This window comes from Elgaria multicarinata, chromosome 5 (assembly GCF_023053635.1).
Source record: "Elgaria multicarinata webbii isolate HBS135686 ecotype San Diego chromosome 5, rElgMul1.1.pri, whole genome shotgun sequence".
Classification (NCBI taxonomy): domain Eukaryota; kingdom Metazoa; phylum Chordata; class Lepidosauria; order Squamata; family Anguidae; genus Elgaria; species Elgaria multicarinata.
In genome coordinates, this window is record NC_086175.1 from 7296962 (window position 1) to 7315179 (window position 18218).

The 18218-nt window shown below is 42.8% G+C and overlaps 1 protein-coding gene across 1 annotated transcript in view; it reads left to right on the top strand.

Annotated features, from left to right (window-relative positions):
- The window catches only part of ENOX1 (ecto-NOX disulfide-thiol exchanger 1), a 193070-nt gene that overhangs the window by 150269 nt on the left and 24583 nt on the right, over nt 1-18218 (top strand). Inside the window, exons 10-11 of the mRNA XM_063125964.1 lie at nt 6731-6838; nt 14999-15058. Of these exons, the coding sequence (XP_062982034.1) occupies nt 6731-6838; nt 14999-15058 (168 nt within the window). The remainder of the gene's footprint in view (nt 1-6730; nt 6839-14998; nt 15059-18218) is intronic.

Consider the following 18218-nt stretch of genomic DNA (forward strand, 5'->3'; position numbering starts at 1 on the left):
GTAGCATCAAGTTAGGCCTTCACTAGCAGCCCTCTCATTGGTGCGGCTGTTGGTCCTCTTCCAAGGCACAGGGAGTAGAGAGAGGTAAACAGCCTCCCCGCCCCTGCTTAACTTGGGTCCTAGGCTTCAGGGGGATAGGGGCAAAAGTGAACCAGGCTCTGGTGCCCCATTAATAGTTGTGAAGATGAAGGAATATCAGCAAATACAGCACTTCTCAGCTCTTCATGACAGGGTGCCCAAACCTCCCCTTTACACAACTATTAAAGGTACAACTATTAAAGATCACAAGCTGAATATGAGCCAATTGTGCGATATGTCTGCAAGAAAGGCAAATGCTATTTTGGGCTGCATTAATAGAAGTATAGCTTTCAAATCACGTGAGGTACTGGTTCCTCTCTATTCGGCCCTGGTTAGGCCTCATCTAGAGTATTGCGTCCAGTTCTGGGCCCCACACTTCAAGAAGGACGCAGACAAGCTGGAGCGTGTTCAGAGGAGGGCAGCCAAGATGATCCGGGGTCTGGAAACAAAGCCCTATGAAGAGAGACTGAAAGAACTGGGCATGTTTAGCCTGGAGAAGAGAAGATGGAGGGGAGACATGAGAGCACTCTTCAAATACTTCAAAGGTTGTCACAGAGAGGAGGGCCAGGATCTCTTCTCGATCCTCCCAGAGTGCAGGATGCAGAATAACGGGCTCAAGTTAAAGGAAGCCAGATTCCAGCTGGACATCAGGAAAAACTTCCTGACTGTTAGAGCAGTATAACAATGGAATCAGTTACCTAGGAGGTTGTGGGCTATCCCACACTAGAGGCATTCAAGAGGCAGCTGGACAACCATCTATCAGCGATGCTTTAGGGTGGATTCCTGCATTGAGCAGGGGTTTGGACTCGATGGCCTTGTAGGCCCCTTCCAACTCCGCTTTTCTATGATTCTATGATAAGAGCCCCGCCCCCTTAGTCTAAGGTACAGTGAGGGTGTAAACTGGGGGGGGGGGACTCTTTGGGTCTCTTCTGGAATGTCCTGAGGGAAGTTAAAGTGTCTTTTCAGTGCCAAGCTGACAGTCTGAGGTGTTCCAGGAGCTGGGAACCAGGGCCACAGCTAGACCTAAGATTTATCCTGGGATCATCCAGGGTTCACCCCTGCCTGAGCACTGGATCCCCTGTGCGTCATCTAGATGTACAGGTTTGACCCCTGGATGATCCAGAGATAAACCTTAGGTCTAGCTATAGCCCAGGAATCACAAGACAAGCTGGTAGTCAGAACCTAATTGCAAACCAGGAACCAAGATCAAGGAGGAGAGCAGAAATCAGGATAAAAGAATAACCAAGGATACAGGAACAAACTAGACTTAAGGACAACTGTGTTTCCAGCAGCCACAACCTATTAGAGAGTTGACTGAGGAAGTAGCTTTGTTTAATGCGTGAGCAGCAATCTTCGCAGTAGAGCTGGCAAGTACCTGAAGTGGTGAATCAACCCTCCTCTCTCAAGAACAGGAATACCACGCTTCATAATTAAGGATATTTTTTTTTTACAAGCACAAGACCTGCTTTAGGTGGCACCAATTAGGTGGGCAGCAAAGAAATAATGTCAACTACAGCCTGATCAACCTTTGGTCTTCCTTCCCAGCTCTCCACTAGGATGTCTTCAGGGATGGCTGATGTGGTGGAAATTGCATCCTTATCACATTATACATGTATTTCTCAAGGGTGGAATTAACTAGCAAGTCTCTGCGCTGTCCCCTGCCAAGCAGCTGCAACTTTTCTGCTTTCTATTTCACAGCTTCTTTTTTCCCTGCACTGATTTACCTGATACAGCATTTCCCAGAGCCAGGTACCCAGGCACCTGCAGCAAAGAATATATTTCTGCCACCCCTTCATGCATTACAGGCTTATTCCTTCCTACATGAAGATTAATAACAATGTTTAGTATTTTGTATTTCTTTTTTCCAAAGACCTGCTCACGTGCAGAAGCCGCTTCTTTCTGACAATATTCTAGGCAGATGTGGAGTGTGTGTGAATGCCACAATCATGCTGGTGGATTGCCCATTCTGTGGACTCTTCTTACTTGCTCTCCACCCTACTGAGAGGAGGCTTAATCAGGAGGGAACAGCCTTCATGATTGGTCCCACAGATGTGATGTCATGATTCACACAAACACCACAGTCAAATGGGATGTGAAGGGATGGGCCCCCCATGTCGCTTGTTGTGCATGTGAATGAAGAAAGTTTAAGTGCTCAAAGTCCTTTTGTATACATTGTCCTTGTTCATATAACATGCCAGGTTCACCATGGGTTATTTAACCCACAATGAGTCACAGTGCATGCTGAGCACCATTTTGAATATGCACTCCCAAAGAGGTTGTGAGCATGTTGTGCAAACCTGGGCATTGGGGGTTATATGGGAGTTAAATAACCCTCGTATAACCCTACAGTGAACCGAGGGTTACATGAAGGTTAGCTGACCCCACGGGACTCCTGAAGGCAGGATTCACATGACATGCCACAATCCCACTGGCACATTCTGCTGCTCATTGTGGGTTAAAAAAAACCCATGGTGAAGATGGTGTATTTTGCGAACCAGGCCAATATCTCAGTAATTCAGTTTTTGTGTGATAGATTGCATGCTTCCAGGTGGATTCTGAAGGTGGAGCTTTGTGAAAGTTGGGGATGGAACCTCATGGCTGAAGGGGCAGAGCCTGGCTGGTTCTGGTGGCTCAAACTGGAGTTTGACGGACATTGCGGAAGAGCTAATGGCATTAGCTCTCATGTCAAGCAGTGAATAGCCTGCCCACTTAGTTCTGTCCTCTCACTTAGAGGTCGTAAGGGTTGATCTTGCTAATTTATTATTTATTATAGCACTTTTATCCCTCCCTTTCTCCAGGAAACGATCTCAAGGCAGCTTACAAAAATATTTCTTAAGGGAGTCCCTACCCACAGGCTTACAATCTAAAAAATATGATGCAAAAGGAAAGAGGTTTGGGAAGGAGGAGGGAAATAGGGGAGGAAAGGAAATTTAGGCACTAGATTTAGACACCGCATGATTTATTTGTTTATTTATTTTTATGTGTGATAGGGCTGCACAATTATCATAGGTAATTATCATGGCACAGCATCATCCAAAGTAGGTTCTGCATTAACCCAGCATTAACCAGGGTTGCTCCTTCACTGGAAGGAAGATGCTGCTGCAGCATGTAAAGCTGGCATTTGTTATTGGGCCAATTTGCTGGTGAATATGCAAAGAGAGAAAGATTTTAGGGTTTGAATAATTATGGAATCGAAAACATTCACAGCAAAATACAGAATAGCTAAGAAGAAAGGAAGTAGGGATTGAGTCAGCCTACCAAAGGCATGGAGATGGTGCGTTTCCCCTACCCCCACAGGCATAAAGACGCCTTGTCAAGCTGTGACATTTTTCGCCATTATTTCCTAAAATGAATCCTGACACCACAGCAGTGAAGGAGGAATCTCAGTGGTTTAAATGCTCCAGTTCATAATGAGCTGATACACATGATCTGTTGTGTGTAGTTGCAGCCTATGAATTATTGAATTTCTTTAAATGATCAAAATGTGGTTCACATTGGTTCAGGCACTGAAGCAAGGGATAGCCACAGACTATTTCCTTCACTTATTGTCTCTAGAGGTGAAACTAAAATAATAATAATAATAATAATAATAATAATAATAATAATAATAATAATAATAATTTAACAAATGATTAAATTCAACATATTTTTCCAAATGTGTTTGCAATTTTATATATATATATATATATATATATATATATATATATATATTTGTGTGTGTGTGTGTGTGTGTGTGTTATATGAAAAATCAAGTTTTTCCATTGTCTGTATTGCTACATATACTGCTCCCTCAAGAGCACGAGCCTACATGGATTTTTAAAAACAATAACAGAGTTTCACCCATTTCAAAGCAAATAAGATGGATTCAAATTTACACTTCAAATTATTTTCATTTGTCAGTTACCAGGGATAGAGCCCAAACAATATTCAGGCACCTTTGGCAGTGACTAGAACAGGCTTCTCCAACTTGGTGCTCTTCGGATGTGTCGGACAAATTATAGTCCAACGCATAGGAGGACCACCAGGTCAGGGAAGTGGGTGTCAGCACACTACACAACCTCCAGGATGTGGTTACTGTGCAAACAGTAATCAAGGAGAGTGTATTAAACTGGGTAAGTTGTCCCCACCAACAAACTAGATTTCCAAACATCAGGAGTTGTATCCAATTTTTAGTAGACCCATTGAAATGAATGGGACTTAAGTTAGTCATCCCCTCCATTTTAATGGGTCTACTCTAAGTAGAACTAACATTGGATACAAATCCTAGGATAATAAAAGCAAATTGGGTTGTCGAATCTCTGGGTCTGACCTGAAACCCCTTTCCAAGGATCTCGAAGATCTCAGGTTGAATGGCTGGAAACAAGGGAGGAGGCTATTTTTCTGTTTAACTGTTAGTCCATCTGTCTGTAAGCTGCCAGATCCCACCTCTGGACTCTTAGCAGGGGTGTCACATGCTACTAGACTCTGCTCCTTCCCAACAGGTTTCATCTCCTGTGTCTCAGGGTCTAGCAAGTTTAGCAGGGTCTCGCAATATGTTGAATCTAATCATTTGTTAAGCCTTATTCACCATGGTTAAAGCCATGGTTTAAGGTGTCTTCTGAACACACCCTGTCTCTCTGGCTTATCCACCGTGGTTAAAGCTGTGGTTTAAGGTGCCTTCTGAACGGGGCCAGTAAGGGAGTACTTTCCTTTAGTACTAAGCAACCTCAGTTCCAGATGAAGTTAATGATGCATGCCCCAGGATGATGACGTCCATGTTTTCACAAAGACCATGGGACAAAATGCTCTAGTCCTTGACATCCACAATGAGTGGCCTCTTTCTTAAAAACATTTATTTCTTTTGTGGCTATGCAACAATGCCCCGAAGGTGCCCATACGATGTTTGTGGACAGTTTCTCCCCTCCCCAGATTTTACACATCTGGAAATGGGAGTTCACTTCTTTTGAAACCCTGCTCCATAGCAACTTTGGAGTGTAGCATTTACATTGACTAAGAATAAATGTCTATTGCGCTTTTTGTCATGACCAATATTATGTTATTAACTGTGTCCATTCTAATAACTAAAGCATAGATTAACTAATAGGGAGAACACTGTGCCATCTCTCAGCTCCCCTCCCCATTCCTTTTTTGTTTTTGCTTTTTGTTTTTGCTTTTTGAAAATCCTCCCTTTTATCTTTTGTTGGGTTCTCCCATTGCCTGTTCTGCTAAACAGTGATCTTACCAGTTTTGGAACACCTGGTTTTAAATAAACAAATATATTGAATGTTGAATGACAAAGACCCTGCTACCTGTCACTCGTGTATGAAAATACATAAATGGATTTAGAGTTAATTAAAGCCATAAACCAATTATTGGCAGATGCAATGAATGTATGGCTGAAGACTCAGACATTCTAAAGTGTGGAGGAAGTAGTTTTGGCTTGTAGTCACTGCATACTGAGGCATTTGTTTCCAAGGTAGAAAAAGTGGGTCAAAACCATTTCTACCGCACATTGAACACCTGTCTACCTTCACCGTAGACAAGCTGGAGCATGTTCAGAGGAGGGCAACCAGGATGATCAGGGGTCTGGAAACAAAGCCCTATGGAGTGTTTAGCCTGGAGAAGAGAAGATTGAGGGGAGACAGGATAGCACTCTTCAAATACTTAAAAGGTTGTCACACAGAGGAGGGCCAGGATCTCTTCTCGATCCTCCCAGACTGCATGACACGGAATAATGGGCTCAAGTTAAAGGCAGCCAGATTCCAGCTGGACATCAGGAAAAACTTCCTGACTGTTAGAGCAGTACGACAATGGAACCAGTGACCTAGGGAGGTTGTGGGCTTTCCCACACTAGAGGCTTTCAAGAGGCAGCTGGACAACCATCTGTCAGGGATGCTTTAGGGTGGATTCCTGAATTGAGCAGGGGGTTGGACTCGATGGCCTTGTAGGCCCCTTCCAACTCTGCTATTCTATGATTCTATGATTCTAGTACAGATACCGGACAGGACAAGATCAGGCCCTTTTTTCAAATTCATGGAACTTTCCCCATAAAGACCATCTCTTGGTCACCCAGTTCCTGTCTGTTAATCATTCTCATCAGCACTTTTCTTTGCTGATGCATTGATTTGTAGGGCTTTGGTCTCCTTGATCTAATCCTTAAACTCTGCAGTCATCGCTCAGCAAGAAAAGCTGCCTTTTGCCTTCTTGGCAACTCAGCGCAAATACATTTCAGATTATGGCTTTGTGCAAAATGAGATGGCTGTGGGCCAGTGACTAATTATATTAAAGGGCTGTGTTCGTAAATTATTTATGGGCTAAAATGTTTACCCCGGTATTATTAAAACCAGAGTGTCTCCTTCTACAAATAAGGCTTTGGTTCAGATAGATGTGACAGCTCTTGTGCGGATGGTATATCCAGCCAGGAATTTGTGTGTTTTAATGTGTGGTTAAGCTATTTGTTACATTAAGAGAAATGCATTTCCTTGCTGAGCGGCAGAAAATGCAGACAGATATAATTTATGTCTTGTTCAGCTTAGACATAACAGTCAAAGCAATAAAAACAGAAAATGGAACAAACTTGAAAAATGTTGCTTGCATGAGGCTTTGCAATCCTGGATATTTATTCATAGGGGCTCCAAGATCAGTAATCAGAAACATCCTTTCTTTTATGCAGCAACTGTTGAAAATCCAAGAAGAATTAAACAACAAAAAGTCAGAACTTGAGCAAGCAAAAGAAGAGCACACACACACACAGACCATGCTGAAAATTCTTCAGGAACAGGTGAGTTTGACCTATGGGAACAGTGTTATTTGCATTGTGCCTTAGTATTGAAAACATGGTCTTGGGGCATTTAAGATCCATGGAGCACTGATTTCATTGGCTAGGTTCGCAGAAAACACTAACCCACACTCTGTGAGTTGTTTGTTGAACTGTGGGTTAGCATGTTGTCCAAACCAAGAACATTTTCTGCAGGGTGACGTTAACCATGCAAGGTGAGTTGTTAACCACCCAGAACAACCCAACAAGAAACCATGGGTTCTCAAGGTGACTTGTTTGAAAAATAAATAAATAGACAATTTCCCTAATTATCTACACATGACTTGTTATATTGTCCAAACCTGGGCACCTGGGCTCGTTGGAGGGAGAAATAACCCTCAAATAACCCATGGCCTGTTTTAGGGGGTTTTGAGGGTTGCTTACCCCTCAAACAAACCGTTCCGCCTGGGTTTAGACAACACAACTAGCCTTACTCCGGGCAGTTAATTAGGGAAATAGTGGACGGTGTGCACCACCTATTAAGCTATCAGGGCTTATTTAAACCACCAAGGCTTATTTGATCATATGAAGCAGTCCATTGTCAAGGCATAATGGAACCTTGCCTCTCTGGCAGCTCAAGATCTTTAATCTCATCTCTTGTAGCATATTTTCCTTCACACAGATACCAGGGATGCCTGAGTGTTTTTCTATCTGAAGACAGATGGAGTAGGGGAAAGTTAAATATACCAGAAAAGCAAACATATTTCAAATAAAACAGCCATTTCTTTGAAGACTAGTAGCGGGGAAAATGAGTTTAGCATTTCCCGTCTCATTCGTGCAGATGCGCACATGCAAAAGAGTGAATCATGATGACAGTAAAAGATCCCCAGCGTTTCCGTGCACTTATCCAACAGTGGCAGGAGGCAAAGCATTTACACACTTGACAAATACGTTGGATTTAGTTTTCTTTGATTCCATGTGATGCTGAAGGGCATGGCTTACAACCCGGGTGAGGCAGACAAATTTGCAGCAAGGGAATATCCCAGGGCCAAAACAGACATTACTTTACATTTGTGTCTAGCAGCTATGCCTTTTTCGTTTCTTTTTTACTCTAGAGTAGTTCAGGGTGAGTTGTGATGTGGCGAGGAGGTCTAGATCATGTCTATATTGCAATCACACAGGTGCGATCTAGACATGATGATAGGGGTAACCGCATTTGTTTATAAATGTGTCTGCCCCATACCTGTATCTGCCTAAATCTGGGTGAAGTCTGACCTTTATAACAAAGTATGCACACCTTCTGTCATTTCTGACACCTTACCCCAATCTGGCCCTTCTCCAATATGGCTGGTGTTACAACACCCCCCTTCTGGGTAGGTGCTTGAAAGGGTGGGGAAATGCAACCCTTTGCTTTTCCTTGAACTTTCAGCAGGCAACAGCTTTTGATACCATTAACTGTGGTGCTCTCCTGAACTGGCTCTATGGGTTTGGTTGGGGAGGCACTGGTGCTGCTTGCATGACGTAAGAGCCCACCATAGGTTATTTAACCCACCATGATCATGGAGAGTGCAATGTACATGTGTTGTCATTGTGCAACCCTTGCTGGGGGTTGTCGTGTCATACAAACCCAGCAAGTGTGGGTTATGTGAGGGTTAAACAACCCTCACATAACCCATAGTCTGTTTTTTATAACCCTCATATAAGCCATGCTCACTTAGTCAAGTGTGGGTCTGCAAGTCCTGGAAGCTGTGAGGACCAATAAGTTGAGGCTGATTCCTGACAAATCAGACACTGTGGGTAGGCAGTTACCTTGCCCAGGAATTAGGTAGGTTAACTGTTTTGGACTGGGTTGCACTGTCCTTGAAGGATCAGGTTTGCACTCTGGGAATACTGCTCCAACCATCTTTGTCACTAGAGGCTCAGGTGGACTCAATGCCTAGGAGTACCCTTTACCATTTTGGGTTGGTACACCAGCTGCAGCTGTTTCTGGTTAGGGATAGTCTGGCTACAGTGACCCAGTCATTGGTAACCTCAAGACTGGGTTGCTGCAATGTGCTGTATGTGGGGCTTCCCTTGAGACTGGTCTAAAAATTGCACCCAGTGCAGAATCCAGCAGTTAGATTGCTGAGTGGGGCGGCTTAACTGCAAGCATGTTACAGCTTTGCTCGGGGAATGGCACTGGCTGCCCATATGTTACTGGGCCAGGCATTATTGACATGCAAGGCGGTAAACAACTTGGGACCAGGCTACCTGAAGGAGCATCTTCACCCATGCCAATCTGCCCACTGACTGAGATCAGGACGTCCTGGTTGTCCCATTGCCTACACAGGTACATTTGAGGGCATTCAGTGAGGGGTGGCTTTTCTGTTGTGGGGGCCCCACCTTTAGAATCCAGATGTCTGTAGGGCAGGGCTGGGGAACCTCTGGTCTTCCAGATTTTGTTGTCCTCTACCACCCATCAGCCCCAGTCAGCATGGCCAATGGACTTGCATTATGGGAGCTGTAATCCAACCACTTCTGGAGGGCCACAGGTTCCACAACTTTGCCCTAAGGACATCTTTACTCAGCCAGGTAATATTAATTCTGTACATCTACATGGGCGCCAATTCATTTGGTGTCTGAGGCGTGGATGTTGTTGGAGTGTCACTCGCTACAGTAAAGGTGAGAATGGGAGAATAGCTGCACACTTTTTAAAAACTATTTTTTTGGCCTTGTTAATCTGAGTGCAAAAGCAAGGAAAACCCTGTGGGGGAGTAAAAAATAGACAAAGGCAAGGGTGGAACCAAGTAATCTTCTACAATAATATTAGTAAAAGTTTTATTAAAGTGCCAGGTGCCTACGCGTTTTGAACGCAGCTGCGTTCTTCCTCAGGGCTTTACAACATTCATGAAAGCAACTGTGTTTGAAACGCGTAGGCACCTGGCACTTTAATAAAACTTTTACTAATATTATTGTTGAAGATTGCTTGGTTCCACCCTTGCCTTTGGCTATTTTTTACTCCCTTGTTAATCTGAGAACAATGGAAGTTGTTCATCGCAGGCTAAATTTCGAAGCCTTAAGTGGATCAATACAAATCTCGCCTTTTCAGTAGCCAGGACATTCCAAGAACCTGTCCGTGAACAACATAACCAAAGCTCCCAAAGGGGCAGTGCATATCTCCAAAAGCTTCAGGAAAAGACGGCCGTTTCTTTAAGACCGCAACGAAGGCCAGCAGCTCTGCATCCTTAGGAGAACCTAATTGCCTCATGATATAGCCGGGGTCTCCGGGAAGTGATAATTGGCCAGTTGAGAAATCGACTGCCCAGACAAGGGCTGGGAATTAAACCTTATATCATTGTAGCCCGAGTCATTTTAGCTGAAGCTGATAAAGCTTTGTAATTTTGAAGTCTAATTGAAGTTAATTCATTCTTGATTATCAAGAGATTAAACAGCTGCCTGAATTAAACAAGGGATTGTGTTTGGTAACTTGCCTTAATGAAGCAGTGAAGGACTTTCACGTGTGCGCTCAGCAAAACTTAGTGAACTTTCACTAAGGGCGCCATTTCTAATACAGGAGCTTGAAGGTCTACACCCACAAACATTTTTTTAAAACTGAAACTTACCCTCTAATATTTAACAGATGTAGACAGGAACACTCTATAAGTAGGTGTGTGTGAGGATTTTGTTGTGTTATCTTACTCGCAAAACAATTTGTGGCAGCAACAACAAAGCTTTTTCCAGCAGCCAATCCTGGCGTTTACCATTTCGCTTTCTCAGTGTGCCCTGGATATTGCATCATTCTGGGGAAAATACCGTGGTCCTCACTGGCAGGTATCATGTTTTCCCCAGGAATACCCTGTAATAATGCAGTGTTTGGGGGCATTTCGGAGTGGGGAATGATGGCCGCCACCAGCAGTGTGTTAAACACCAAAAATATAAAAACAATGATTAGTTGTGGCGGCTAGTGGAATGTTGATAGTTGTATGTTGAGAAGATCTCCAGATTGTATCCCATTTATATTTATAATCACTTGATTCCTTTTAATATTTTTGGTTGTCTTCTTTGCATTTTGGGGATCTTTTCCATTGTATTATCTGGCTGCGAAGAGCTACCGCTACTCCTGCCACTGCCAGGGGAAGAAAAGTCCTCCCCTACTCCAAATGGTACAAATGAACAGGGCTGGTGCTACCACAGAGGCCGCTCAGGTGGCCGCCTAGAGCACCAAGCTAAGAGGGGTGCCGGGCACAGCGCAGCACTCACACGCGTTGGCTGTGAGCCAGCCCGGCCCTAGGATTCAGCTGGGCCTGGGCGGGTGAGATGGCGCCCTGCACCCGCCCAGCCGAAGTGAAGCCAAGGACGCTGGGGTGGGGGTGGGGCAGCTCCACGTTCGGACTTCTGGAACGCGTCCGGGAGAGAGAGAGAGAGAGAGAGAGAATGTATGGGTGAATGGGGTGCATGGGGTCTTTGAATGAATGCATGTGTTCATGCGTGTGTTTGTTTGGAGTGACTGATGCTGAGTGTGTGTGTGTGTGTGTTCGCGCGTGCGTGAGTTGTGGGGGATGATTTGGAGGTGATATTCCTATTAAATAATGAATTTTAGACCCATAGACGTTCCTTTCCAATTTGTTTGCTATAATTGGCATGACGTATTTCTTGCACTTTAAAATAAATTTCGCAGTTTCAAGTTTTGTGTTTCTTATTTTTTCAAGGAAACATATGTTCTTAAAAATCAAAGTTGGCATTTTGGGGTGTGTGTGTGTGAAAGTAGCTCACCTTGCCTAGGGTGCAAAATAGTCTGGCCCTGGCCCTGCAAATGAAGGCAAAGTGGGTACAAAGGGGAGTAATGAAAAGCAAACCCATTCATTCCTCAATGTATGTGTTTCCGAATTAGTGAAAACTGTGCAAAATAGCCCCCCTTTGGTTCATTTTCATTTACTCCAAAACAAATGCCCCCCTGGATTTGTACGACCCTGTTTTCCCAGCAAGAAGCCCTGTCTTCTGCAGCGCCATGACACATGGCCGAAGGCTCTTCTTGATCCGCTGCGCTTGGTACTTATTTACCTGCAAAGAGTCTGTCTTGCACTGGCTTCCAAAGCAGAATGCGTTTGTGAACAGACCATAACCATTTCTCTTTTCAATTTAAGGGTATTTCATTGAATGTTTAATCTTACAATGGATTGGTTTGTATTTATAGAACAGCTGCAACACAAAACATATTTGGCAGCATTTATTATCTGGATTAGTAATTATGAAAGAATGAAAAGGGAGCAGTGCCCCGGCATTTTCTGCAATATGATATGCACACTAGCGCTGAGATGCACCTGCTTCCCTGCTAAGGAGATTCACGGTACATGTTTAGACAGAAAAAAGGTCTACAACTCTCAGCATGGCTGGAGCATGCTGGGAATAGGAGGTCTTTTTTCATGTAAATATGTATGGGGTTGCAGCCTTAGTTTTTCAACAGTTGTGGAAAGGGGCACATTTCCTAGTTTCATTATTCTTTTCTTTAACACAAAGCATCCTGGGAAGTCTGAGTAGAAGTTCAAAGATGAGGTCAGTATCTTTCCTCACACTGGTAAAACAACAACTTTGGGAGTCAGATTTGGACTTGGAAAATGAGGGTACGGGGGAGAGTTAATCTACCTCTCCCTGTCAGTCCTTCTTTGCTCAGTGCTGCTTTGGATTTGGAAAAAATATATATCAGAGGAAAGATTCAGGGAATTACACAAAATATATAATTTCAGCCTAAAACAAATCACCACAAAGGTGAGGAGGAAATAATGTTAAATTTGCACAAATTTCCCTGAAGGTGGTGGTGAGAAATAATATTAAATTTGCACAAATCTCCCCCAAAGGTGGGGAAAACGTTACATTTGTGCAAATTTCCCCAAAGGTGAAAAAAATGCATAATTTTTTCTTGAAGGTGGGTGTGGAGGAATAACTTTAAATTTGTGCAAATCTTCGCAAAGGTGAAAAAATATGTTGCTGTCTAGAGAGGCAACGAAGTGAAGGAGTAAAGTGACAAAATGTAATAGAGTGGGGATATCGTCAGTGAGACTGTGAGGAGCAGCCGGCGTGGTTTTTCACTACTCTCCCCAGGTGGCTCCCTCGCTGTTCCAAACACCCCACACTGAAGCAATTCTGCTGGGTTTGGACGTCATGACAAGCCACCCCGAGCACAGACCACTCTAAACAACTATACTACAAACCATGGGTTCTCAGGGTGGCTTGTTTGTGGCTGAGTTCAGACGACATACTAGGCAATGGAGGGGGGTAATAGCACACTCACAATTCATTATTCTCCTGGTACTCCTCACACAACATGTTACCCCTCCCCCCTGTCATGCGGCTGAAAGTCCTGGTGTCCTTCTAGGTTGCCGGTGCTCCACCCTCCCTCCTCCCTCAGTCTTCCTGGCTGCATCCCATCAGCCCTTGTGAGTTCTGCCAGCTGTATAGAAGCAGCTGAGGTGTTTTCGTCCACTCCTGCCGGAGAACTCTATGGCCAATGGAATAGTGCACTCGGTGAAGGGGGGGGCCCTCCACACAACATCTAAATCAATTGATTATTTGAAAAACAACAGAACAGCCCGTTGTTTTTCGCCATTACTTAAAATGACGAAATAGCATACGCTCGGTTGTGTGTGCATTGCGTGTCCCACAACTCAATAATCAACTCAACCGACAGTTGCTTTCCCCCCTCCATTGATTATTGTGTCATCCGAACCCAGCCTGTGTGTGGGGGGGGAATCATGACAGGAAAGCTGTGCCTGCTTCGGATGTCACACTAAGCCATCCTTCAAACCACCCTCCATGATGACAACCCACCATGGTTGAGCATGACGCGCGAACCCGGTCATAGACCTGGGCAGGATCTACACTACTGTTTTAGTTTCCGGGTGAAGTACAAAGTGTTGGTTATCACCTTTAAAGCCCTACATGGTTTGGGTCCAGGCTACCTGCGGGATCGCCTTCTCCCGTACAATCCGCCCCACACACGCAGGTCCTCTGGGAAGAATTTACTCCAGTCAGCCACAACTAGGCTGACAACTGTTACCCAGAGGACCTTTTCTTCTGCCGCTCCCAGTTTGTGGAATGGCTTGCCGGGAGAGATTCGTCAACTTAACAGTCTTCCAGAATTTAAGAAAGCCATAAAGACTGATCTCTTCCGGCAGGCCTACCCAGCTGAATTTTAAGATGACTTTTTTTAATGATGTGCTGCTTTAAATGATGCACTGGTTTTAATGTTTGAATTAGTTTTATGTATTTTATGTTGTTTTAATTGTGTTGTACCCCACCTCGATCCAGAGGGAGAGGCAGGTAACAAATTGTTGTTGTTGTTTTGACAGCTGTTGGGGCCCAGGACACACTCCATATACAGTTTTCAAGCCATTTCCAAAGTGTAATATCCTGCTTGGTGTAGATCTGGCCTGGGTTTGCACAATCAGTAAGCAGTTAACAAGCGATCGGCTGTTGCATAGTTCTGGGTTGCTTGTTACCCAAGGCAACAACACTCCCTGGCCTGGTTTGCATGACACAAGAAGCCATGCTGCTGAAGGTGATTATGCTTATCCCTCCAGCATGGGCTGCAGGGGAAATAAGTCACCACGGCTTATTCACCCAGCTGCAATCATGCAAACTCTCTGATCCCCTGCAGTTACATAGCCTTCAAGAAGACAGATTTGTTTCAACCACTAGAGCTATAACTGAACTGCACTTCCCCCACCACCACCACACACTTCCCTTAGAAGGAAACTTATCATACCATTTCAACCCATTAAAGCGCTCAAAAAAGTATCATTCAAAAGCAATCATTAGCTGACTGCTATTTAGCTAGCAGCAACTTGCAACCACTGCAAAGTTTCAAATTAATAGCAACAAGAATGGGAAATGAAATCATTTATTACTCCTGAAAGCCAATTTTACACACTTCTTATGTCTTGAGACTGCTTTCTAATCTTATTATTTAAAAAATAATGATCCAGACTTCTCATTTGCTTCCTTCTAATTTTTTTTTTTAGCCAACCTATCAGACTTTTAATACGTTAGTTTCAAACTGGTTTCAGCAAAACCTCATTAGAATTATATGCTCCATCTGTTTTGCTCATTGGGCGCTTTATAAAAAGTGGTACTTTAAATAAATCAACAATAACTATGTGAAATACTCTAGTAAAGATTGTGGGTTTTCCTCCTTTTTTGTCTTCGCAGTTAAAAAAAAATACCAAGGAGTTAGCAGAGACTAATGGCCATGACGAATCTCAGGCAAATGTAGGTACAACTTTGCATTATCTTCTCAAGTTCCCATATTTATTGTTTACATCCTGAAATAAAAGTAATTGCACTGGATTAATGGTCTACAGAAAGAGCGACATTTCTTCAGGTTCACTTCCCAGGTGGCTTATTTCAAGATAAATGAACGGATTTTTTTAGGGCGTAACCCTACGCATGTTTAGCCAGAAAAAAGTCCTACAATTCCCACCACTCTCCAGCCAGCCCTTAATCTACCTTGTAGAATTAACAAGCCTCTGATAAGAAATGGCTGGTTTGCCTTGTTACATTTATCATGGAAAGGCTCTCTCACGTTTCTCATTGCTGAGAAATTGATATGCATGAGACTGAGAAATGTGAATAATCAAGGTCATTCTACAAATACAACTTTGACATTGAATGTTCAGAATCCTGAGGATTGCCGCTTCATTTGCAAAAGTTGCAGCGTTCTAGACCTCATGAGTGGAGAAAAATGTGAAAGCCTAGCTACATTTTTTTTTAGGGTGACCATATGAAAAGGAGGACAGGGCTCCTGTATCTTTAACAGTTGTATTGAAAAGGGAATTTCAGCAGGTGTCATTTGTATATATGGGGAACCTGGTGAAATTCCCTCTTCATCACAACAGTAAAAGCTGCAGCTGCCCTGCCCTCTTTTAAATCTGTTCACAGTATAGCTGCAGTATAGCTCCTGCAGCTTTAACTGTTGTGATGAAGAGGAAATTTCTCAAGGTGCGACATGCATACAAATGACACCTGCTGAAATTCCCTTTTCTATGCAACTGTTAAAGATACAGGAGCCCTGTCCTCCTTTTCATATGGTCACCCTATTTTTCATTTATTGTATTTTGTTTTAAGAATTTATATCCCATCATTCCAAACTATCCCAGGGGGAAGCTTATAACGATGCAGTAAAAGCAATAATGTATAGATAAAATATGGATTAAAAACACTTACAAAAACTAAAATGACAAGTGGCAGAGGAGAAAAGTATTGGGTGGATTAAATATGTCTTACTTCCCTTCTCCACTCAAAATCCCCTTCCCAAATCTAATTTTCCCTTAGAAGTGGAGGATTTTTGTTAACATACCAAATAATATCAGTAGTGTAATAGCATGGTTCCCCAAAGAAGTCTGTTGAGCTGATGATATTTTTACTTAGGTCATCTACCGAGCACATTATATGGAAAACTCCACTCCAAATAGTGAACATTTCTTCTGTTACAGAACTGGTCGCTGAGTGTTTTCAAACTATAGTTCCATTATTTAGAAAAGCTTTGGCTGCCAGTTAACTGTCTATGGTTGATTAATACACTTTGAGCAAAGCATTCACTAAGGAAAAATCTTAGTGAATTCAATTTTAGTTTTGTAGTAACAAGGAATTAGTAAGGGAAAAACGTTTTGATCTATTTTTTTATTTTTTTATTAAAATATACTTATCACATCACATTAAAGTAGAATGTGAATGTGCATAAAATACAATAAAAACATTTCTTGTTGTAAAACTTTTATTCGTAATAGCTTAAAAAGGGAAGGTCTCATTCCAAATATCAAGTTTTCCATTCTGAATAGGCTATTCAAGTGTAGAGTGACCATATTTGGGAAAACAAAAAGGAGGACAACATGGCTGGTCCTCAAGGAGGCGTGTTCACCCCAACCTGCCCGACCTGCAAGGGGACAAGCCGACCCAGCCCCAAGGGGGCGTGGCCTTGGTCACATGTCTGATTCTACAGCTCACAATTAAGACAAACCTGTTCTACATAATATGATAATGTTAAAATCACTGAAATAAAGAACAAGTGAGACATTCAGTGTATCTGAAATTAACATGTATTTTTAGTTGTTGTACAAAGTTCTTTGTGGCAGTTCTTTTTACTGTCCTCATACAACAACCCTGTGCGGTAGGCTGGGCTGAGAGTCTGTGACTGGCCCAAGTGAGCTTCCATGGCTGAATGGGAACTAGAACCCAGGGACAGATCGACACCAAGCAGGATATGACACTTTGAAAGCGGTTTGAAAACTGTATATGGAGTGTGTCCTGGGCCCCAACAGTTCTCACGACTGTTATAAACTGTTTTAAAGCAGTCGTGTAAATCCTGCCCACATCTCCTGACTCTCAGTCCGACACTCTAGCTACTACACCACAATCCATAATTCATACATTTAATATACTAGCAATATTAAATGGATAGTCAATGTGAAGTTCAGGTTACTTCTGGTAAACTTTGTATGAATGACTAGACAGCGAAGCATAATCCTACTCAGAAATAAGTTCACTTGAGTTTATTGTATTGAGTAAGGAAGAGAGGAGTTTCACATCTTAAACTCACTTAAAGGGCTTGATTAGACAGAAAAAAGTCCCACAATTCTCAGCATAGCCCAGCCAGCCATGCTGGCAGGGGGACTCTAGGAGTTATAGGACGTCTTTCTGTCTAAACATTTATTTATTTATTTATTTATTTCATTTTTATACCGCCCAATAGCCGAAGCTCTCTGTGCGGTTCACATGCATAGGATTGTGCCTTTAATTCATCATGTTGCACTAGAATGAATACAGGAACCAAATATGGATTTGGGTTTGTTTGTTTGTTTGTTTGTTTGTTTGTTTGTTTTTTAAATGTAATCACTGTCTCAGAGTTTATTTTTGGGCACCTAAGATTAAAAGATGTAGTCTTTAATCTTTTATTCCCACCTTATTAAATTGATTGCCCAAACCTTAGAGCTGTATGCATGTATCAACTCATTCACTGGCTACTTCAAGCATATTTAGGTTGCAATCTGAATTCACTCACTGGAGAGCAAGTTCCGTTGAAGTCAATGGTTCTTACTTTTGATCAGACAAATGTAGGTTTACACTGTTAATAAGTTAGTTCTTTCTTATGACAGCCAATCCTGCAATAAATTAATTAGCCTTAAATTAAGGTGCTTACAGGGCCGTTAGTATTTTTATTGCTGTTCTTGATAAAATCTTCACTGTAATAGAATTTAAGCAAGTTGATCACTGCAATGCTATACATGTGTTTTTAGACGTCTCTCTCTCTCACACACACACACACACCAAATCCATCTGTCCATCCACATACAAGCACACAAGCAAACACCCTGTGTATCCATTATATGTGCATGCTTGTATACAGACACACACACCCTTCCTTTCTCCTCAA